Genomic DNA, 25,800 nt, shown 5'->3' on the forward strand with positions numbered 1-25,800 from the left:
AATAAGATCTCAATCTAAATGGGACACAATGAACAAATATGTGGGGAATTACAATGGATGTACCTCTTATGTATCACGAATTTGGTTAAAAGTAACAAAAACAATCCTTATTTTTTGCTCAACGTGGCTGCCTAGAAAATAAAATAAGTAAAATAAGATCTCAATCTAAGTGGGGCACAATGAACAAATATGTGGGAAGTTGATGGTTACTTTTCGTACAATAAAATTTACTGATCAATCTTTTTTTGTCATCTAGTGCATGTACATGTACCTCTTATGTATTACGAATTTGGTTACGAGTAACAAAAAACCCTTATTTTTTTCTCAATGTGGCTGCCTAAAAAAAAAAAGTCAAATAAGATCACAATATAAGTGGGACACAATGAACAAATATGTGGTGAGTTGCTTCTTTCTTTTTGTACAATTTTTTAAAATTTACTAATCAATATTTTTTGTCATCCAATGGATCTACCTCTTATGTATCACGAATTTGGTTAAAGTAACAAAAACAATCCTTATTTTTTCCTCAACATGGCTGCCTAGAAAATAAAATAAGTTATATAAGATTTCAATCTAAGTGGGGCACAATGCACAAATATGTATGGAATTTCTTGTTACACTTCACACAATTCTTCTAAACTTAGTGATCAATCTTTTTTTTGTCATCCAAGGGATGTATCTCTTATGTATCACGAATTTGGTTACAAGTAACAAAAATAATCCTTGTTTTTTTGCTCAAGGTTGCTGCTTAGAAAATAAAATAAGTTAAACAAGATTTCAATCTAAGTGGAGCACAATCAACAAATATGTGGGGAATTGCTTGTTACTTTTCGTATAATTTTTTAACATATATTGATTTAATCTTTTTTTGTCATCCAATGGATGTACCACTTATGTATCACGAATTTGGTTACAAGTAACAAAAACTATCCTTATTTTTTGCTCAAGGTGTCTGCCTAGAAAATAAAATAAGTCAAATAAGATGTCAATCTATGTGGGACACAATGAACAAATTTGGGGAGAGTTGCTTGTTACTTTTCGTAGAATTTTTAAAAATTCACTGATCAATCTTTTTTGTCATCCAATGGATGTACATGTATCATGAATTTGGTTACAAGTAACAAAAATAATCCTTATTATTTTGCTCAAGGTGGCATCCTAGAAAATAAAATAAGTCAAATAAGATCTCAATCTACGTGGGGCAAACTAAAGAAATATGTGGGGAATTTCTTATTAATTTTCGTACAATTTTTTAAAATTTAGTGATCAATCTTTTTTTGTCATCCAATGGATGTACCTCTTAAGTATCACGAATTTGGTTAGTAACAAAAATAATCCTTATTGTTTTGCTCAAGCTGCCTAGAAAATAAAATAAGTCAAATAAGATCTCAATCTAAGTGGGACACAATGAACAAATATGTGGGGAATTACTTGTTACTTTTCGTACAATTTTTAAAAATTTAATGATCAATCTTCTTTTGTCATTCAATGGATGTACCTCTTATGAATCACGAATTTGGTTAAAAGTAACAAAAACAATCCTTATTTTTTGCTCAACGTTGCTGCCTAGAAAATAAAATAAGTAAAATAAGATCTCAATCTAAGTGGGGCATGATGAACAAATATGTGGGGAGTTGATGGTTACTTTTCGTACAATAAAATCTACTGATCAATCTTTTTTTGTCATCCAATGCATGTACATGTACCTCTTATGTATCACGAATTTGGTTACGAGTAACAAAAAAACCCTTATTTGTTTCTCAATGTGGCTGCCTAGAAAAAAAATAAGTCAAATAAGATCATAATCTAAGTGGGACACAATGAACAAATATATGGTGAGTTGCTTCTTTCTTTTTGTACAATTTTTTAAAATTTACTAATCAATATTTTTTTGTTATCCAATGGATCTACCTCTTATGTATCACAAATTTGGTTAAAGTAACAAAAACAATCCTTATTTTTTCCTCAACGTGGCTGCCTAGAAAATAAAATAAGTCATATAAGATTTCAATCTAAGTGGGGCACAATGCACAAATATGTATGGAATTTCTTGTTACTCTTCATACAATTCTTCTAAATTTAGTGATCAATCTTTTTTTTGTCATCCAATGAATGTACCTCTTATGTATCACGAATTTGGTTACAAGTAACAAAAACAACCCTTGTTTTTTTTCAAGGTGGCTGCCTAGAAAATAAATTAAGTCATATCAGATCTGAATCTAAGTGGGGCACAATGAACAAATATGTGCGGAGTTGCTTGTTACTTTTCGGATAATTTTTTAACATGTATTGATTTAATCTTTTTTTGTCATTCAATGGATGTACATCTTATGTATCACGAATTTGGTTACAAGTAACAAAAACTATCCTTATTTTTTGCTCAAGGTGGCTGCCTAGAAAATAAAATAAGTCAAATAAGATCTCAATCTTCGTGGGACACAATGAACAAATTTGTGGAGAGTTGCTTGTTACTTTTCGTAGAATTTTTTAAAATTTACTGATCAATCTTTTTTTTGTCATGCAATGGTTGTACCTCTTATGTATCACAAATTTGGCGACAAGTAACAAAAATAACCCCTATTTTTTTCTCAAGGTGACTGCCTAGAAAATAAAATAAGTAAAATAAGATCTCAATCTAAGTGGGGCACAATGAACAAATATGTGTTGGTTTGCTTCTTTCTTTTTGTACCATTTTTTAAAATTTACCGATCAATCATTTTTTGTCATCTAATGGATCTATATCCCGAATTTGATTACAAGTAACAAAAACAACCCTTATTTTTTTCTCAAGGTGGCATCCTAGAAAATAAAATAAGTCAAATAAGATCTCAATCTAAATGGGGCACAATGAACAAATATGTGGGAATTGCTTATTACTTCTCGTACAATTTTTTAAAATTTACTGATCAATCTTTTTTTATCATCCAAATGAATTTGGTTACAAGTAACAAAAATAACCCTTATTTTTTTCTCAAGGTGGCTGCCTAGAAAATGAAATAAGTCAAATAAGATCTCAATCTAAGTGGGACACAATGAACAAAATATGTGGTGAGTTGTTTCTTTCTTTTTGTACAATTTTTTACAATTTACCGATCAATCATTTTTTGTCATCCAGATCTACATCTAATGTATCACGGATTTGATTACAAATAACAAAAACAACCCTTATTTTTTGCTCAAGGTGGGAGGGATCCTAGAAAATAAAATAAGTCAAATAAGATCTCAATGTAAATGGGGCACAATGAAATAATATGTGGGGAATTTCTTGTTACTCTTCGAACAATTCTTTTAAATTCAGTGATCAATCTTTTTTATTCATTCAATGGATGTTCCTCTTATGTATCACGAATTTGGTTACAAGTAACAAAAACAACCCTTATTTTTTTGTCAAGGTGGCTGCCTAAAAAATAAAATAAGTCAAATAAGATCTCAATCTAAGTGGGGCACAGTGAACAAATATATGGGGAGTTGCTTGTTACTTTTTGTACAATTTTATAAAATTTACTGATCAATATTTTTTTGTCATCCAACTTATGTATCACGAATTTGGTTACAAGTAACAAAAACATACCTTATTTTTTACACAAGGTGGCTGCCTAGAAAATAAAATAAGTCAAATAAGATCTGAATCTAAGTAGAGCACAATGAACAAATATATGGGGAGTTGCTTGTTACTTTTTGTACAATTTTATAAAATTTACTGATCAATCTTTTTTGTCATCCAACAGATTTACCTCTTATGTATCACGAATTTCGTTACAAGTAACAAAAACAACACTTATTTTTTGCTCAAGGTGGCTGCCTAGAAAATAAAATAAGTCATATAAAATTTGAATCTAAGTGAGGCACAATGAACTAATATGTGGGGAGTTGCTTGTTACTTTTTGTAATTTTTTTTTAGATTTACTAATCAATCTTTTTTTCTCATCCAATGGATGTACCTCTTATGTATCACGAATTTGGTTACAAGTACCAAAAACAATCCTTATTTTATTTCTCAAGCTGGCCGCCTAGAAAATAAAATATGTCAAATAAGATCTCAATCTAAGTGGGGCACAATGAACAAATATGTGGGGAGTTGCTTCTTACTTTTCGTACCATTTTTTTTTAAATTTACTGATCAATCTTTTTTTATCATCCAATGGTTATATTTCTTATGTATCACAAATTTGGTTACATGTAACAAAAACAACCCTTATTTTTTGCTCAAGGTAGCATCCTAGAAAATAAAATGAGTCAAATAAGATCTCAATCTAAATGGGGCACAATGAACAAATATGTGGGGAGTTGCTTGTAACTTTTCGTAAATTTTTTTAAAATTTACCGATGAATCTTTTATTGTCATCCAATGGATGTACCTCTTATGTATCACGAATTTGTTTACAAGTAAAAAAACAAAAACCCTTATTTTTTTCTTCAAGGTGGTTGCCTAGAAAATAAAATAAGTCATATAAGATCTCAATCTAAGTAGGGCATAATTAACAAATATGTGGGGAGTTGCTTATTGCTTTTTGTACAATTTTTTTAAATTTATTGATCAATATGTTTTTTCTCATGAATGGATCACGAATTTGGTTACATGTAACAAAAACAACCCTTATTTTTTGCTCAAGGTGGCATCCTAGAAAATAAAATAAGTCAAATAAGATCTCAATCTAAATGGGGCACAATGAACAAATATGTGGGGAGTTGCTTGTAACTTTTGGTAAATTGTTTTAAAATTTACTGATGAATCTTTTATTGCCATCCAATGGATGTACCTCTTATGTATCACGAATTTGTTTACAAGTAACAAAAAATACCCTTATTTTTTTCTTCAAGGTGGTTGGCTAGAAAATAAAATAAGTCATATAAGATCTCAATCTAAGTAGGGCACAATTAACAAATATGTGGGGAGTTGCTTATTGCTTTTTGTACAATTTTTTTAAATTTATTGATCAATATGTTTTTGTCATGAATGGATGTACCTCTTATGTATCACATTTGGTTACAAGTAACAAAAACAAGCCTTATTTTTTGCACAAGGTGGTTGCCTAGAAAATAAAATAAGTCAAATAAGATCTCAATCTAAGTGGGGTATAATGAACAAATATGTGGAGAGTTGCTTATTACTTTTTGTATAATTTTTTAAAATTTACTGATCAATCTTTTTTTGTCATCCAATGCATGTACATGTACCTCTTATGTATCACTAATTTGTTTACAAGTAACAAAAACAACTCTTAATTTTTGTTCAAGGTGGCTACATAGAAAATAAAACAAGTCATATAAGATCTGAATCTAAGTGGGGCACAATGAACAAATATGTGGGGAGTTGTTTGTTACTTTTCCTAAAAATTTTAAAAATTTACTGATCAATCTTTATTTGTCGTCCAATTGATGTATCTCTTACGTATCACGAATTTTGTTACAAGTAACAAAAACAACCCTTATTTTTTGCTCAAGGTGGCTGGCTAAAAAATAAAATAAGTCAAATAAGATCTCAATCTAAGTGGGGCACAATCAATAAATAGGTGGGGAGTTGCTTGTTACTTTTCGTAAAATTTTTTAAAATTTACTGATCAATCTTCTTTTTATCATCCAAAGGGATATACTTCTTATGTACAACGAATTTGATTATTAATTACAAAAATCAACTCTTTTTGCTTACAGTAGGTGCTGTCTTTAAGAAAAAAATGGGTCAAACCATATAAGCAAATAAGTGGGGTACAAAGAGAAAATAAATGGGGATTTGCGTATTACTTTTCGTACATTTTTTTTTAAAATTTACTGATCAATCTTTTTTTGTCATCCAATAAATGTACCTCTTATGTATCTAGAAAGTGGTTACAAGTAACAAAAACAATCCTTATTTTTTCTCAAGGTGGCTGCGTAAAAAATAAAATAAGTCAAATAAGATCTTAATTTAAGTGGGACACAATGAACAAATAACAAATATGTGGGGAGTTGCTTGTTACTTTTCGTACCATTTTTTAAAATTTACTAATCATTCTTGTTTTTTTATCATCCAAAGGGATGTACTTCTTATGTACCACTAATTAGATTATATGTTACAAAAATCAACCATTCATTCTTGCACTAGGTGGCTGACTTGAAGAAAAAAATAGGCCAAACAAGATAGGCAAATAAGTGGGGCACAAAGAACAAATAAGTGGGGAGTTGCGTATTACTTTTGGTGCAATTTTTTAAAATTTATTGATCAATCTTTTTTTTCTCATCCAGTGGATGTACCTATTGTAATAAGAATTGATTTTTGTAACTTATAATCAAATTCGGTGTACATAAGCGAGACTGTTATCGCTTGAGCGACAACTCATGTAACAATTGAGAGTTCTCTGCTATTCTCGCTTAGGCTAGAGGATTCTAATCTGAGCGAGAATAGCAGTTCCTCTCCTGCTCCTGCATGCAACATTAGAAATCTAGCCAAAAACTACATACATTATATTATCACACCATCATCCAAGCATTACAAACACAAAACATAACTAAAAACAAGAAATATAGTTTGAAAACGTGAAAATCCCTAGCTTCCCTTACCATGACTGAAAGCTAAACTTGAGGAGGAGAAAGTCCTTAGTGGGAAAGCACTAAGACCTAAAACAACTTAAGGAGATGAAGGGAGCATTTGGCTAGCTCGAAGGGAAATCTTGAAGTGTCCTAATTGAGCTTCTATTCCAAGAAGAGTAAGAGTGAAAACTAATTTTTGAGCCAGTGAGAAAAAAAGAGAGAATAGTTGAGTGGAAAAAACTGAGAAGATTTTTTGAAAAAGAATATAAAATTGGTAGGCTGACTCGAACTTTATCACTTAACTCATGAAATAAAAGTGGGTCTCACAGTAAAAAAATAAATTGTCAATATCAGGAGAGCACCACCAAAACCATATATATTTTTTGTAATACCTTTTATACAATTGAGAATGGAAATATGTTAGTTAATGATTAATTAACCAAGTAATGAGAACGTAAATAGTTATAATTATTGCGGTGAATTTATTAAATTTAATATTTTTATGTGTTTGTACGAAGATGCATTTGATTTAATGACAAATAATATATAATAATAATAATAATAATAAGTATATTAATTTTAATTAATACATAGCTTGGTAGTTATGTGTTGAATCACCATGTGTTGTGTTTACGAGGAGCGAAGCGACACAAATAATAAATTTGACTTGAGAACGAGACAGTGTATTTATGAACAAATTATATTCACACATTTTGGATTTGCTTCTTCCTTAGTTGTTAAAACCTGTTGCATGAATCGAAAATTCCTAGCCTAAAATATGATATTCTCTGGATTTGCTCAAAATATGCAAAATCGTGCTGGTTTATTACAAAGTTAAATTAACATTTTCATAAAACATTCTAGTTTTTTTCTTTTTTTTATGTGTTGCATAGTGCTTTAGTGATCTTTCGTACTACTTAACACCGACATTAGAATGAAGGCAAAAATAATGTTAAAAAGAAAGAGGTATCGGATACAATGAGTAAATATGAAGGGTACATTGTAATTTGTTTTATGTATTTTTTTTTTATTTCAGCAGTTTATTTCCAGGTAATTATTTTCACCTCTCTTGATAAATCATTAAAATGTTATTATTTATTAATTATAAATTATTTTACCATTGCATTGTTGAATAAGAATTTAATATATAAATTTTAAAGAGTGGTTACATCTTTTACGACTCAACAATTTTTATTTTTCAGATTTTAGAATTATACCTTCTTTTTAACTTTTGCAATATCTATTGATTTGGTAAACATGCACTTTGTTGTCGTCTAAAACAAAAAAGGTTAAAAGAAAAAAATAATAAATTAAGACTTAATGTTTCTAATCATAAATTTTCATGTAAAATTTTAATTTTATTTTTATCTCAAATCTTAATTTGCTTTTATTTCTAAATTTTATTAATGAATAAATGAAGTATCGGTCACCTAACAATATTAAAGGTATGTTCGCATCAGGAAATCCTTTCGATGCACCAAATTACAAGGATAAATTATTAAAAAAATTTGTGTTCGTATTGAAAAATTAACACAAATGAAATTATGAGATAAGGTAAAATATTCATTCCTCCAGTACAAAGAAGATTTGAGAGAATCAATCAAAATTTTACCCATATTACTTCATTATATTCAAAGCCAACAATATACTTCTTACCCATATATATATATATATATATATATATATATATATATATATATATATGATAATAATACTAATAATAATTAATTATTAATAATAATATTTATATATAATATTGATATATTAAATAATATATATAACAATTAATAGTAATAATATTAATAACAATTTTAAGTGATAGTAATTATTAAAAAATAATAATAATAATTTAATATAATTTATTTTTATTAAAATTTATTAAATAATAGTTTTTAAAATATAATATTTTTAATTAATTTAAGAATTATTTTATATAATTTTATTATAGAGGATATTTTAATAATTTTTAATTTTTATTTATTATAATTTTTATTTAATCTATTACATCATTCAAATCATTCACTAATTTTCACAAAATTTAACTTTAAATCCACTCACTTTATCTTCTAAATTCTCTAAAAAAACAAAAAAAAAAAAAAACGGCGTAAAATTTTGTGTGCAAATACATGTGTTTTCGTTTTCTGTTATCCACTCCCCCTCTCCTGCGGTCCCATAATTCCCTCACCAAATCATCAACACACACAACTACAGTTACTTGTATTGTACAATGTTTACATTAGTCATACTTCATGTTATTATTCGATAAACTTCTTCCATTCATTAGTAAATTTTAGAAGTAAAAGTAATTTATGTTCGAAGAGTAATTTATGTCGAAAGTCTTACGTTATTATTAAGATAAAATAATTTTATAATATATAAATATAGTGTAAACTTTATTTTACAAACTTTATTTTAAATTAGATATAAAATTCACTTCTCAATAATTTAAAATTCTAAATATAAACATAAAAATTTTAAAAAATAAAATTATATTTAACCTATAAATTAAACCTGCAGTTTTACACAAATAATTATGATGAAAAAGATGGCTTGATTTTAAATTTTCCTATGACATGTCATTTAAATATTTAACTAACCAGACAAATGTAAAATAAATTGAAAAGATATTGTGATAAAACGATTGAAAAAATGTTAGCTTAAAATTACCAAACTAATATTCTTTTATTGATGAAATGTCCAAGTAAATCTACTTTTATTAGAGCTGTAAAAATGGGTTGGAATCTGCGCGCGAGCCAATCCGGCTCATCACGGATTTAGGTCGGATTGAAATTTTTTTACAAATTTTAATACGGGTTGATTTTTGACCCGGCTCATGTAGAACCCGGCTCACTCGAGTTGAACCCGTGGTGAGCCGGGTTGGTGAGCCAACCCGCAGATAAATGGGTCACACAAGTGTTTTTTATTTTTTTTATTAAGTTGAGTTTTACATTTGGGTCATGTTAGGTTGTTTTTTTTATCCAACACATAAATAATTTGTATTTTTTTTTGTTTTGGTTTATATTTGAATTGTATTAAAGTTTATTTAGATTTTAATTAGAATTACCATTTAGTTTTGATTGAAAAAAAATAAAAATAATTGTATTTTTTTTAATTAAGTGAACCCGTGAGCCAACCCGTTTAACCCGTCAACCCGTGATGGGCCGGCCGAACATGAATTTTTTTGACTCGCTAAAAAGTGAGTCGGGTTAGATTGGTTCACTAAATCATCAACCCATGGTGGGTCAAGCCGGGTCGGGCCGGGTTACCCGTTTTGACAGCTATAATTTTTATTATAAAATAACATTAAAATGACTTTTGAATATATAGTTTTTATTATATACCTTATAATTGATAAAACTGTTTTTATTATTATATTTATTTGATTTAAATTATAATTATAATTATTATTTATAAAAATAGTCAATCCCAAAAAAAATCCTATTGGTTTTTTATTTAAGTCAATTTGGGGTAGTTTTTATTTTCTATAAAAAAGGTAAATCCAAAAAACAATCGTATTGACTTTTTATTTAAGTAAATTTGAATTAACTCATTTAATTCAACTCGGAACAGGCTAACTGAGAGTGTAACTTCATTGGATAAGTATTATTTAACTGAGAGTTTATTTAAGTAAGTATTATTTAAGTTAGTCCATTAGGTCAAAATTATTTTATGCTTCTAAATCTATGTAATCATAGATGATGTATCGATACTTCAACTTAGGTCACGTATTCGTGTTTGACATGTATCCGTATCCGATACTTTAAGATACTATATCAATATTTATCAATGAAGTTTCTACTTTATAAAATCGTAGTAAACTACAAGAAAATATTTGAATAATAACCGATTTTTGTGACAACAAATATTTAGTCACTATATAGTGATCAATTTAAAAACTAAAAATTATTGACAACTAAAATAGTTCCAAAAATTATAATTGGTCTCTAAGTAAAATAGTATTTATTATGAATTGTCTCTAAATTGTTCACTAACATGAACTATCAAGGTTTTGATTATCAAAACAATTGATTTTTAAATTGGTTACTAACATTAGTTACCAAGATTTTAGCTACCGAAATACTTTGTCTCTAATTAGAAAATTAACATATTTTTTGTTAATAAAAATAGTCATTATTTAAGAATTTTCTTATAGTAGTACTTTTATGATGATAATAAATTATATTTTTTATGTTGACAACTTTAATAATATAGTTTTAATTTGGATTTACATAATAACAATTATATATTTATTATTTTTTTTAAAACTATTTTATATTTTTTTAATATATATATATATATATATATATATATATATATATATATATATATATATATATATATATATATAATTCTTAAGAGAATCTGAACAAGATATATTTTTTTATCATGAATTACCATTAAACTTAAAACGGAAAAGAAAACCATAGAATAAAAAATAAAGTAAAAAATGGTTACATAAAAACAGAAGAATAAAAGAACACGGCATTATGAATGTTTAAAATTTATTAGAAAACTAAGTGGGGTGATTGTTCTATATTGAGAGCAACTCTCCCATATAAAAAGAAAATCAAATATTCATCACATCCAAATTAAATTTATGTCATAAATCTAAAATGAGTAAAATACAACAGAAAAGAATTATAATTATAGAAAAAAATTACATGAATTACAAGAAAGTTTAGAGAAACAAAAATAAACTAACTAAAAGTCATGAAATTAGTTTGGCCAAAAATTTAGTCATTATCAACTTCTTTTAGTCATGATATGATAATAGCGAAATATTTAAATATATATAAACTAATGCTAAATAATTATAGTTGTTGAAATTGTAATGATAAGTTTTAAGTTGTTGTTTTCATTGTACACAGACAAAATATAAATTTTACGTAAGAAAATCACCTATGCCCCATAAATACAAAAACGGCATGAATATGGTGCGTTTATTACGGGGAGTGATAAGGTGGGGCTGTTAACTTCACTACACTACCCTCACTCTCTCTTTGTCGCATGCTCCACGCAATCTCCCACACTGTTCTTGCCACCGTGGCTTCCAAACCTTGCACCACGCGAACTACCCTCATCACAAGCCACGCGCTTTCATCTCTACCCTCCATCTATTTCCACCAACGGTTCATCTCTACCAGACGCGTCTCAACGCGTGAAGCACAGTTAGAGACACAGGGGCCTAATAGTAATTTTCTAATGCTTCGGAATAAAGATTAAAGAAACTGGAACACTTCGTTTTGAAGTAACTGCACTGGCACTCCCAGAAGAAACAACCTTCTATTAAATCACAGCAACTTCTTTTTTCTTAGCGTGTCCTCGAGTGCAGCGCAACCTCTCATTTGCACCCTTGGATTAAACCATTCTCTGTGGTCAACGATTCAAAACTAACCAAGTATTTGAATCCGACGGTTACGACGATGGCTCTAGACTGTGCATGAATGACACGTGGTGATTTCCCTACGATTTATCCAGGCATTTCATTTCAGTTTCTTTCAGACATTTTTTGTTATTTCAAATTTCACTCATCCAGCTAGCACAGTTCTCAGAGAGCAGCGGCATCAAACAAAGCAACCACAAAATTTACGCAGCTTTAGATCAATCTTCTCTCTCTATCTTTTCCATGGTACACAAACTTCTTGTGTCTTTCTCTTCTCTTGTGCACTGCTCTGTATATATTTATCCTCTTGCTCTAGAATAGTAAACTAAACAAATGGGGAAATAAATTATTGTTTTAATTTTGCATTCTCATTGTTTGGTTGTGTGGGTAACAGGAATGGTAGATTTGAAGTGAAAAGGTTCCACATTGGTCAGGTAATCTTCAGATCTAGCCTCATTCTAGCTTGTTGGCACCAATTTCAGACACTGATTCAAGGACCGAGCACTGTTCCGTGCCTCCTAGTTCTTACCCATAGCAGATCTTGGGTATTCTAGGGTTTCTGTATTAGTGCATTTCCAATTACCTTTTTTCCTGTCCGTTAATACATTTTCAGTTTTGCGGCATTTCAAGTGAAATATGTTCAATTCTTGGTTTTGGTGAATTCAATTTTTCATTTGAAGTTACCTTTTTTTTCTGTGTTAATATCTTATTCTGTTCTGTGCTTTTATGTTATTGATTGATTGATTGATTACTGTTGATTTGTAATTTTTTAGATTTGTAGTGCTCAATCGAATCTCAGCAGGCAGGAGCTTCGAGCTCGAGAGATCAAACGTTGTTTGCATTGTATTTTTTTTTCATCATTTCCTTCCCGTGCGTTATGATTGTCGGTGGCTTATAGCGCTTTTTGTTCTTTAGTCGAGGTTTAGCGGTGGGGGTTGGGAAAAAGTCAAAGAGTGACGGTGCATCATATTAAAAGGGATATGGACATGATACCATTTTTTAGTGGTGTATTATTGCATCAGTTTAAAAGATGGTACTAATTGTGCATGATATCTATGACTATTTACTGTGGATAGTTGATTGGTCAGTAATTATGTCATCCCAAGTTGTTGATAATACTTGATTTTTATTTGGGAAGTTTTGTTTTTCTGTTGTTGATTACATATTCATTGATGATTTTTCTTTATTGATAAGGAAAGGTAGTTATTCAGAGACTAACATCCGAATGGAAGAAAAGGCTGCTGTATGTTTCAGCTAAAAATAATGCGGAAAGGGAAAAAAGTTATTATTATATAAGTTATTTTCTTTGCATAATTAAATTTATTGAGAACCCGTCGCCAGATATGCTTTTATACGTAGAAGGTCTGTTATTATTGTTCAAAGGTCTATTAACTTCTATATTATCATTGACATGTTTCTTTAGGTATTATTTGAATATCACTATAAATTTAATGTAATTTCCTTTCGTGACTTCTTTAAAAAAGTTATTTCTGAAAATCATAACATTTTATCTTACTTCTTTTTTTTCTGAATACTTTCGCGTACCAAATGGAGGGCATAACAGTTTTAAGATTTATCGACCTATATGCTTGGCTAAACAAAGGAACTGATGAGTTCACTGTAGTTTATTTAAGTTGCACTAAGTTAATTGAATTTGGTGATCTAGTTAAGCAGCCAATCAGGCATCCTGCATGATTTCAGGATAATTACATACTTTCAAATTTACTAATATGAAGCAACAATCATGGAGATCAATTGAGAGATCATTTAACCTTCTTTTACAGGTCCCAGGATGGGTAAGTCACCAGGAAAATGGATCAAAACCGTACTGTTTGGGAAAAAGTCATCCAAATCAAATATTTCAAAAAGCAGAGAGGTAATATTGTGATAGTTAAGGCAACCTCATCACTCTGTTCATTGTTTATCCACATTCATATTTCACTAATACATTCAGAAATATTCTGTCAAATTACATAATTTTTCTCATGACATAAATAGCCAAATATATTTTCCTTCAAGAAAAATGCAAGACACTCTAACACTCTCTTTTACACTTTTTATTCGATAAAATTCATTGAAAACTACAAAATCATGTGCGAGGCCATTAAATAAGAAGTTAGATGTCCTAGAGAGCTCGTTGCTAGCGCTCTTTTTCCAATAAATTTTGATGCAAGTGATCGGTACTGTTAATCAAACGTTGTCATGGACAGAGAGAATGAAAACAGGAAGTAGAGAACCCAAATTTTGTTCTCCTTAAATAATACATTCTAGTTTGGTGTTGTTGTTGCAGGACTTAACTTTTTCTGCTACTTTTGCACTGTGCTGACCTTTAACACTTAGCAGAATTTGCAAACAACCTACGATTAGTCATATATTGCTAGGATTATAGATTCTGTTATATTGTTGAAAGTATATCTTAAACTTATTTTTCTCAACAACAGTGATAGTATGTAATATGGACTTTCTTCTGCAATGAAATGCCTGACTTGGTTTACTATAATTCCATTTAGAAGCTTGTTAATAAAAAAGGAGTAATAGTTACCTCCAAGGTGCCGGAAACGGGTTTGTCCTTAGAACCAACCTCCGATACTATTCCCAATCACGATGAAGTCCAGGAGATGGAAAACAAAGAAGCAGATAATATTTTACCTGACAATCAAGAAATAGACTTAGTAGGATCTACTAATGAAGAGGATGCACTGGATCCAGAGAAAACGAGGCTGGAGGAAGCAGCAACAAAGGCACAAGCTGCTTTCAGGGGTTATTTGGTATGCAATTAACTGTTCTATAGAATGCGTTACTGATTAAAGTTATCTGAAAGCAAAACTGAACTGTGAATATGAAAACTATGTTTTAATCTATACTGCAAAAGAATAGTAATTGAGTGGAATTGATTTTCTGCTATTATTGTAAATTATCTTTACATCTGACTTGGAGTCTTTGGTGGACCAAGAAATTAAGAGGTTTAGTTGTTTATTATTATTAGAACTCATCCTTGACGCTTAGTGTGATATTTAGAGTTATAGTCTATGGGGGTTTGTAATTTATCTTCCCCCCTTCAGATATTTCTTTTCCAATTTGAGACCTTTTATAGATATTATCTAAGACTGTCAGTTTAGTTGTCAAGAGAAGCTGTCTAGTCCATGTTGCAATTCCAATAACTCTCTCTAAAATAAAGCTCGTAATATCTTTGATTTTATCGTTACTTGGGAAATTGTTTTCTTAGTGAAGATAAACTCTGCCTGATTTGGCGGTTCCTCCTGCTATGACACTCTTTATAGAAAGCGTACTTCATCAGTAAAATCTTTTGCTTTCTTGAGTTATTCAATGCTTCACTTATAATTTGATAAATAGGTCTATGAGAGGATGGCATACAGACAATTTCTTGACCTATCAGAACTATCTTTGTCAAGTTTCGATAGTGTGACTGTTATAAGTTGTGATATTTGTTATTGTTACTTAACTAATGGGAGTTCTTTCATGAAGGCTCGGAGAGCATTTAGGGCCCTGAAAGGCATAATAAGGCTGCAAGCACTCATTCGTGGGCACTTGGTTAGGAGACAAGCTGTTGTTACATTATGCTCTATGTATGGTATTGTCAAGTTCCAAGCACTTGCTCGTGGAGGAAGAGTTAGGCAGTCTAATGTTGGATCTGAAATCCATGAGAAATGCAACCCTCTGGTAATTTTTCGAAAATTGAATTCAGTAAATAGTTGTTAGTTACTCATATTGTTCTTCTGATTAAACTTTCTTTGTGGGGAAAAGTATGCAAGTGACGAATGTGTGTGTTGTCTTGGTCAGAGTATTCTTTTGGTTTATTGGGGGTGGGGTGCCGATATGCATCTGAATTTATACTTTACCGGATATCTTGGTCATATTAGAGCTAAATGGTTCTATTAAATACGAACACTTACTTGACGAAGCAATAGGTTTATTCTGAATTATTCATTCCTACAAAAAAATATGGTCATTTTCATCCACTACTTTTTTGTCATAATCAGAAGAAGTTGGTGCATTATACAGGCTGTTAAGATTGTCTTCAACTTTTATTGACTAGTTTTTACATCATGAAATATTGCTATGCGTCAACAATCTGTATTGAACAATTTGTGAATTTGGTAACGAGTTTCTTTTGGTTATTCAGTAGTGAATTTGGTTATTGGCTAGCTGTTATTTGATAACTTCGCGTTTTTGAGTGTTCACAAGTCAGGGATGAGAGAAGGTGGGGGAAGATTACCTGTGTTATATTTCTAACTACTGCTAATAGTTTTCCTTCTCGATGTCTTGTACCTTTAGGATGGCAAATTTGTCAAGCCAATTGCTATATCCACGAAAATTGCAAAGCTGTCAGCAAATGCATTCATTCTTAAGGTAATTACTCTATGTTCATGTTAAGTTCCTTCTTTGGCTACTTATTCTGTGTAAGTTTCATTCCAGAATGTACTATAGTATGCTCCGTCTGGTCCTTCTAATAAGAATTAAAATAGAGATTTTGCTCAGTCCTTTTTATGAGAACCAATCTAAAATGCATCATACATAATTTTTCTTTCAAAATACCCTTAATTATGTCCAAGTTCAATAAGGTTTTTTGGGAGTCTAATTTGCCTTTTATGTACTTTGACAACTTTATTTTGTCTCTTCACATGCAACAAGAGCAATAAATATATATGATGAGAGTATACAAATATTTAAAAAAAAAATGAAAGCATGTCTCATTAATATTAAGGGTAGGTTTAGAAAGAACTTATAGATGTAGGACAAATTTAATGCTATTAACTAAGTTAATTAGTATTTCCTTGTAAATTGGTTAATTACGGTGTATTTATTTTTTTTAATTGTAAAAAGTTGAATCTCTGTAGTGAGAAAACAACATTGTGAGAGAGACAGTAAAACACTCCATTAATTTCTCTAAATAGTTACCAATTCCAAAAGATTGATTTTTTGCCACACTAATGCTATTGGTTTCGTCAGGTAATAATATACATTGTTCAATTAATACATAACTAGTTTTTTATGTAAGATGATTATGTAACATCTGCAACTGAGTCCTGAATGAACAACAGGATTTATAGTATGGACCAAAGATGTATATTTTCGTTCGTGGTTTCTCAGGTTCTCAGAAATCTATACTGACTAGAGACTACAACTAATCTAAGTAACTGACAACTCAGTATAACTGAATGCAGTTAGTTACGATAGATACTGAAGTGATTACAACTATAAACGATTGTGTACCCTATCCGTTTGAGCATCATCACCTTCAACATGAAATTGGGCGTAAAATTGGTTATGTATGGTCTGCTGTTCCCCATTCCCCTTGTTATAGATAATTTGGTTACATTAAATAGAAAAATATGATAAGATGTGATTACATCAAATGGGGAAATGTCTAAAAATATTTCTCATTATTAATCATTGATTTTGTTCCTTATTAACATATGCTCTTTATTATACACATATGTATACTAGTGTCTACACCACACAAATTACAAGTAATCCTTCTAATACTCTCCGGCTGTTCACAAAATTTTGTTTTTGTTGTTGACTTACCATTGTTTAAAGTAAGTGGAACTTTTTGCGTGAATGTAGAGGCTGGAGCTCATACTTTCAAAGTTACTATCTTTATGAAATTTGTTGTCGTTAGGTATACCAAGAAATGTTAGTTTGTTACATCTCTTGGATATTCTACATTGATTAGTGATATGATCAAATTATAGTGTAGAAGTGAGTGCACACCTCACCTTACAAGTCAGTTTTGAGGTTAAATTAGGCTTAAGATTCACTTGTTTATATGCTATCAAAGTTTATTTTAGTGAGTTTTGTTTGGTTTATCAGGCCCTTCTCTATTCCCACATTTGATATTTTCAGCATAAGAGCGTGTGTTGTGAGATTGGGTTAAGTTTAAAGTCCATCTTTTAGAAATAACAAACGACAAAGACGTTTTCTTATACTTATAGATTGGAATTGCTAACATATGTAAAGTTAGGCTGAAAATTTTAGAGACTCCAATTTAAATAAATTAAATCAATGATGAGATTGTAAAATCAATTAGTTGTTGCTAAAGTGTGTGCATGCTCAATTTTCATCTTAATAGTAGGGTCAGCAGTTTATTTACTGCTACTTTTTTAATCAATTAGTTGTTCACAGGAATAATAGGCTTTGATTCACCTGGGATGTATGTGTAGGTGGAGGAATTCATACCAAGAATCTATGATTAACCATCTTAAAATGTTGAGACTGTATTTCTTCTGTCTGGGTTTGAGCGGGATGTTCGTTGTGTCTATACTTTTGTTTGGTTAAATTTTCTATACGGTGAACTTGTCTTTAAAGTGACAAAGGGTACCTTAATATATCTTGTATGCTTATCTTGCCTATCTTAACACTAAAATTTGTGGGTGTATATAGTTTTTTTTTTTTTTTAATTTTTATTTCTATGTCAATAATCTAGGGCATATAATTCTATAGTTCTGTTATTATTTGTCTTTTATGATCAGTTAACTTGGGCATGTGATAATGTTTGTTGTTCCAGCTTTTTACTTCGTCAACTACAATAATGGCATTGCGTTTGCAATATGTTCCGGGTGATCCAAATTCAGTCCTAAGTTGGTTGGAGCGCTGGTCAGCATCTCAATTTTGGAAACCAGTTCCCCAACCCAAGAAAATTCAGGATAGTAAGGCTCAAAGAAAGCATGGCAGTATTTCAGTTGGAGATACTCAAACGAGTAAGTCAAAACGTACGAACAGGAAGCTTCCTACTTCGAATTTTGATTCAGTACCAGTGCTAGCAAATCCTGAATTTGAAAAACCTAAAAGAAACACAAGGAAAATTCCAAGTCAAACCTCAGATCCCGTGCAGGAAAATCCACAAAATGAGCTTGAAAAGGTTAAACGTAACTTGAGAAAGGTTCATAGTCCTGTTGTTGAGAATGCTGTTCCTTCAGAAGTTGAAACTGAGATGCCAAAGGAACATTTGGAAAAGGCCACAGTTACCTCATCCCTTTCTGTTTCAGAACAAGAGGTCGTTAGTTTTAATGAGAAGGTCAAGAAGGAAGCAGCATTAACTGTTTCCAGTGTGCTAGATATAGAAACTACTCCAAGACTTTCAGCTAGTAATGAAATGCTTGACACACCAACCAGTAATCAAGTGACTGTGGAATCGAAGCCGTTGACTGAAATTACAACTAAAGATAAAAATATTTCCGATGAATTAAAAAATGAGCCCATAGATTTGCCAGAGCTTATATATAAAGATGAAAATTCTCACTTGACAAATGGAGATTTGAGTCACAAGGAAGATCCAATAGGCAGTGAAAACCAGAAACCGAACAGAAAAGGGTCTAATGTAGCAAAGCAGGAACGTGCAGATAATGGAATACAGAATAGTCCAACTTTGCCAAGTTACATGGCAGCAACTGAATCTGCAAAGGCAAAGTTAAGGGCACAAGGATCCCCGAGATTTGGACAAGATGGAAGTGAAAGAAACAACCAGACCCGGCGCCATTCTTTGCCATCATCAACTAACAGCAAAATTAGTTCGCATTCACCTAGGACACATAGACCAGTTCACTCAGGTGGCAAAGGGGGCAACAGAAGTGACAGAACTGTATCATCATCTTCTAGAGATGGGAATGGTATGTGATAGTTTTTTCATATAGTGGTTTGCAAAATTCACCCGAAAAATTTATAATGCTTTACATTCATTGATAAATAATTTCACCTATTTCAAATTACTCTATTAGCTAAGTTGCCAGATTAGCTTAATGTCAAACATGTCTAGATTGCAAATTCCGAAACGGTAACAATTAAACAACCTAGCAAATGTGAAGTCTAATTTCAATCTGAGTCAGAGTCAAATTCTGGTATGTCTTTTTACTATGAACGGATCGTAATAATCAATGTGTCTGTTCGCCTTGCAGGAAAGGTAATTCAAGCAGAGTGGAGGAGGTAATTTTTGGAAAACCGATGTTCTGGAGTGGAACATGAGGATGCCGAAACTCGTGTGGTTTATGTGTATCTTTGATGAAAATTGTTGAATCATAGGACTATAGGTGTGCTTGAATTCAGATTATTTCTTCACTTGCTGCATTTTGGGCTTTGAAGGTGATTTGTACATTATAGGTTTCTAGTTTTGCATGATGCAACTATACCTAATGTTAATTATGTTTTCGGCATGATTTCTGGAATGTCCAATTCTCATTTAGCACACGTGTTTGGTGTTACCAGAACTTTTCTGTTCCGGCCTGAAGTGTGGTCTGGTAACCAGAGTATGCTCCTGCGAGGTATTTTTTCCAATGTGTTTCTTTAGGATTTGAACATCCCATCGTCTATCATAAAAGCATATTCTTCTGTTATGTTGATTTCTCACCAACCTAGGATGACAAAATATTGAAAAGGTTTTTGTACTCGCTTTCTTGTCAAGCGCTTGATGTTCGAAATAGAAACGATAGATGAGTGGGGGGAAATGGAAGTTTCCCTTGTTAAGCCGAGGATTGGGCATTGAATTGCATCCTTTGCATTCATTTTATAATGCTATATTCACAAGATTTTCACATGTTTCAGTATAATTTACTTCAAAATTAAGGATCTATTAACTATATGGACAAAGCGAAGATTAGGATGGATGTAAAATGTACCATAATTACCCGTCAATAGATTAATATAGGTATATAGCTTAGTTATATTTACTACACTGACATTTTTCTTTCGCTTTTAATTTGTGTTAGCAAATCAGAAACAATCTTTTGCACTTCAAATAACATTTCTTTCTGAATTGGGGTTATAGATCTGTTTGCATTTCTTCAAATCTATTTTTTTCTTATGTTGGTTGCGTTATTAGAGGAGGTTTTCATTGCTGTAGAAGGGACTATATTGGCTGTGTTGAGGTGGAAGATGAGTTTGGATAAATTATACTATGTAGGTTCCGACGCTACTTGACACACTTTGAGTGATAGAAAGACAAGATATTGAAGCTTAAAAATAAGGATGATGATAAATATGAATATATAACAATATATAAAGAGATAAAGAGATTTTTTTGTGTCCACATTTAAAATACTAATTTTATTTTTTAAAATATAATTATTTATTAAACTTTTGAAAATTGACCATTATTTTTTTTTTATTTATTGATAATTATTTTTTCATCTTTTTTTACATATTTTACTTTATTTTTAATAAATATAATTTTATTTTATATATTAACTTAATAATATTATATTATCATCTAATAATATAATATTACACATGTTTAAAGAATATGTATACATAGACAAGACAAGTGATATATAATATGAATGGTAACTTTGAGTGATAGAACAGATATTAATGGAATAAAATTGATAATGGTAAATATGAAAAATGTAAATAATATAAGGATAAGATGAAACAATAATTATCATCATTTACAAAATTCAACTAAGTAAACAACATTTTTACAATAACTAAGCAAAATAAGCTTTCAAGCTTCCAAATTGATTTGTCCAATTAATTCGGGAGTTCTTTTTTATAAAGTCTTAGCCATCAACATTAAAACCTTATTTATAAATATGAAAATTGAGTTCTTACTCAATGATGATAACCTCCTTATTATATTACATCGTGAATAATTTATTCTAAAAATTACTATCTTCTCTCTTTTCAAATTATATTTATTATATTAGAAACTTTCTCCTGATTATTTAACATCTTTATATGATTTGGCTTGTATGCTAGATAGTTCTTCTCCAGGTTTTATTTCATTTGAAAGTTTTTATTTTTTTAATTATCGTCAAGGTGTATGATAAAAATATACCGTGAATTAGTTTAAAGTTATCAATGTAGTGTACGGTAAACCACATATGATAATGATTTACTATAACTTTCATATTACAGATAATAATTTATTTCAAATCCACATTTATTAAGTGTATAAACATAAATCGTTTTATTGTTATTTTATAGATAAATTAAAATTGAGGATCTATTAGTATTTGTTAACTTTATTGACAACTTATTTTAAAATTAAAAGTTTATTAATTATATAGATAATTTCTAATGATAATAACTTTAAAATTGAACATTTTAAAATTAATATTCTTATTATCCCACTTTTGATATTTTTAGTTTAAATTGTGTCCAACTTTTATTTTCAAACATTTTTGAGAACGGAGTTTTTTCAATCTTTTATTAGAAAAATGTACATTATTATCTATTTTCTTCTTAAATCATTATTTTATATAAAAGCTGTGAGCTAAAATAAGTTTGACAATTTAAAAATAAGAATTTTGTAGAAGCCTAAGATTTGAAAGATTTTGAGATGCATAATAATAATTGTTTAAAGTTGAATAGTTTTTTTTAAGTGTATGTCACTTCTTAATCACTTCCTAAATATCTTAAAATTAAAAATTAATATTAGTAAGACTTATCTTTTACTCTAGTTCTATGAATAATATTAATTATCATATTTATTTTGCTAATATAACATGTCTCATATAGACTAATAGAGTATTTTAATAAAAATATTATTTTTTTTTTTGAAGAATTTAATTTTTTTAATAAAATATTCTGTTTGTATAGAGAAATTATAAAAACATTTAAAATACAATATTTTTTTTATAGTATTTCAATTAGTTAAATTAATAAAAATTCAAATACATTCAAAATAGGTGAAATTTGAAAATTTTCTCACTCAACCTTATTTTACACTCTAAACTCTCTCGACCTTGAATTGTATAAATTATTTAAATATTTTAAGTTGACTAATATTTTTTATACATTTAAATAATGGCTTAATTATATTTTAAGTCCATGATAAATTTGAGAATTCTCAATTGAGTTCCTAATAAATTTTTGTGGTCTCTTCTCATAAATTTAAAACTTTTCAATTGATACGTGCCATTTCTTATAAATGTTATCACATAAGATTTATTACAAAAGACATGATATATATATATATATATATATATATATATATATATATATATATATATATATATATATATATTAATACTTTCAAATTCAACCTTCTCATATAATTGTTCTCAGGTTGAAATCACATCATCCCATTTGTCCAAGATTGACTTTGATATTAACTACAAGACCACCATCATTAAATCATTCTAGATGTTTCCATTTTTGTAGTGAAATCTCAAGTAGGTCCCCCCATTTTCATTTGACTCAATTGAGTCCCTATTCTTTAAAATTCGTTGCAATCAGTTCCTCTTGGTTAGTTGTATAGTAACGGTGTTAATTATGTGCCACGTGTCAGCACGCGTTTTTTTTATAATTTTTAATTTTTTTATAATTTTTAATTAAAAAAAAAATTGCCACGTGTCAATCTGACATTGTGCCACGTGGCAGAGACAATGTGACGTAGCAGTAGCAGTGTCACTATTGGATGTGAAAAGTCTCAATGTAGTCCCTATATTTGTTATTTTGTCTCAATTTGGTCCCAATTTTTTAAAAACTAAATCAATTTCATCCCTATATCAAATTTAATTTTTATATAAATTTTACAATGATATTTTTATTATAATTGATATTTTTAACAAAATTGAGTTTATTTAAATATTAGTGCAAAATATACATTTAAATAAACTCAATTTTGTTAAAAATATCAACTATAATAAAAATATCATTGTAAAATTTATATAAAAATTAAATTTGATATAGGGATGAAATTGATTTAGTTTTAAAAAAATTGGGACCAAATTGAGACAAAATGATAAATACAAGAACTACATTGAGAGTTTTCACATCCAATAGTGACACGTGACACTGCCATTGCCACATCACATTGTCTCTGCCATGTGACACAATGTCAGATTGACACGTGGCAATTTTTATTTTATTTTTATAAAAATTTATTAATTTTTTTTTTAAAAAATAAAAATAAAAATAAACATGTGCTGACACATGGCACATAATTAACACCGTTACTGTACAACTAACGAAAAGGAACTGATTGCAACGAATTTTCAACAATAGGGACTCAATTGAGTCAAATAAAAATGGAGGGACCTACTTATGATTTCGCTACAAAAATAGGGACCTCTGAAATTATTTAACTTTATTATAAATATCATGTGGCTAGAGGAGGCTTGAGTGATGTTGTATGGTCCATATATATTATATATATTGATTTAAGTTACATGTTTTCATCTTTAACCTTTATTGAGTGAACAAAAATCAATTAAAATAAATTTAAGAACCTAATTTAATAATAGTTTTCTTTCAAAATATGTGATAGGATAAAATATTAAGACCATACATTTTATATACAAGGCTCAAACAAATCAAAATAGTGAGAATTGTAAAGAAAAATTTGAATTGAATTAAAGAGAGCATAAACATAAATAAGATGTGAGGGAAAAAGACAAAGAAATGAAATAAGATAAAGGAGGAGTTTAATGAGTTTGAAGGACGTGTTGCATAAAGTGAGCCATAGAAATAAACTCTTCATGAGTTTGAGGGAGGTGTTGCATAAATTTACCGTAGACATAAATAATTCTTCACGAGGAAGGGACAAACAAACATAATAAATGTATGTCCATGTTGCAACTTTTGTGGTATTTTTTTTTTCAAATTATTAGACTTCCTTCTAAGCTTCCTTGAAATATTAGTCCAATGACAAAAAAGGGAAAAAATATGAGTAAATTAAATAGTATTTTAAGTCCTTGAAAGTATATTTAGTCTTTTAGTCTCTTCTTAACAACTACGAAACTAAAAATTAATATTTAGAATAATATTTGTATTTAACATTAGTCATTTGTATCAGAATTAATTTGCACTGGTGTATGAAAATCGCCACTAAAAAAATTTTCACTTAAAAAGTTTTCACTTTCTATGTTGATTCTAGAGATTAATATAAAAAGTTCACATTCTATGTCGATTTTAAATTGGTATTAAAAGTCCACTTAAAAAGAGAAAAGTCTATAATAAAAGTGATTTTTTATATCAGTTAAGGATATAACTAGTATAAAAAGTGTCCCTTTTTATATTAGGTAAGGATACAACTAGTATAAAAAGTGATACTTTCTTTATTAGTTGTGCCTTCACTGACATAAAATGTGAAGTTTCTTTTATTACAGATCTGTTTGTTTCCACACTATTCACATAGAAAATATGCATATATATAATCAAAGTAGCCAAAATATTCCAACATAGATTTTTTATTCAAAGTCCTAATAATATCATACAATCCAAACCTAATATAGCTATACATCTAATATTTACATGCAAACTCATAAAATACCTATCATCTTTTTCTATAAGTACTCAAAAGAAATGAAACTCACTGCTCACGAACTTCCTCTGAGAATCCCTGCTTCATTGGAGATGTGTCATTGAAAATCTACACAATTAATAATTTGAGTCAACAAACTTTTAGTGTACAATACTTAAGATGAGTTATCAATTGTATATGTTACCAGATCTCATGAGTCAATAATGTTTGCGAATATGATTCTATGCATGTGCCTTATCACATAATATCCACACTTATAACTACCCGCTTCGGCGAGACGTGTTGAAGCCAACATCTCGCTTAGGCGAGCAAGAGTACTTCGAGCTGAAGAAAGGATCTCGCTTAGGCGAGATTGGCAGCATCTGATCTCGCTTGGGCGAGAATGGCGGCAAGAGAGGGTCTCCACTGCACGATCGCTTGCTTAAGCGAGGTCCTGCGTCGCTTAGGCGAAAATGGCGGCAGTGGCTTTAGCTTAGGCGAGCATGCTTTGGTTTTGAGCGACCTTGACAACATTTTGAGCGACCTTGACAACTTTGAATAGTAATAGAGTCAATAAATCCATATATGTGATCATTCTTCCTCTAAGTGTATCTACGATGTATATACATTAAGCATTGAAAATAAATAATGTTAGAATAACGTATTGAATATATTCAAACTTGATAAAACAAATAAAATTTTACTTAAA

The 25,800-nt window shown here is 29.7% G+C and overlaps 1 protein-coding gene across 3 annotated transcripts; it reads left to right on the forward strand.

Annotated features, from left to right (window-relative positions):
• The first annotated feature begins 11,908 nt into the window (after window positions 1-11,908).
• On the forward strand, window positions 11,909-20,095 carry LOC114177104 (protein IQ-DOMAIN 31-like). 3 transcript variants are annotated; one of them, XM_028062350.2, is made up of 9 exons: window positions 11,937-11,961; window positions 12,053-12,136; window positions 12,285-12,324; window positions 13,675-13,766; window positions 14,401-14,658; window positions 15,377-15,571; window positions 16,187-16,261; window positions 18,420-19,521; window positions 19,807-20,095. In XM_028062350.2, the coding sequence occupies exons 4-9, from the start codon at window positions 13,683-13,685 to the stop codon at window positions 19,836-19,838; spliced, it is 1,746 nt and encodes a 581-aa protein (XP_027918151.1). In that variant the 5' UTR covers window positions 11,937-11,961; window positions 12,053-12,136; window positions 12,285-12,324; window positions 13,675-13,682; the 3' UTR covers window positions 19,839-20,095. The 3 variants fall into 3 exon arrangements, with proteins under 3 accessions (XP_027918150.1, XP_027918153.1, XP_027918151.1); XM_028062349.2 differs by having other exon boundaries at window positions 11,909-12,136; XM_028062352.2 differs by having other exon boundaries at window positions 11,909-12,136; window positions 14,404-14,658.
• Window positions 20,096-25,800: the final 5,705 nt, after the last annotated feature.

The sequence above is a fragment of the Vigna unguiculata genome, chromosome 3, assembly GCF_037176805.1.
Source record: "Vigna unguiculata cultivar grain cowpea cultivar isolate G323 ecotype 2 chromosome 3, ASM3717680v1, whole genome shotgun sequence".
NCBI lineage: Eukaryota > Viridiplantae > Streptophyta > Magnoliopsida > Fabales > Fabaceae > Vigna > Vigna unguiculata.

Coding starts and splice junctions, on each gene's coding strand:
- LOC114177104 (XM_028062349.2), top strand. CDS start 13,683: ATGGGTAAGTCACCAGGAAAATGGATCAAAACCGTACTGTTTGGGAAA. Junction 15,572..16,186: donor ATGAGAAATGCAACCCTCTG/GTAATTTTTCGA, acceptor TTGTACCTTTAG/GATGGCAAATTTGTCAAGCC. Junction 19,522..19,806: donor ATCTTCTAGAGATGGGAATG/GTATGTGATAGT, acceptor TTCGCCTTGCAG/GAAAGGTAATTCAAGCAGAG.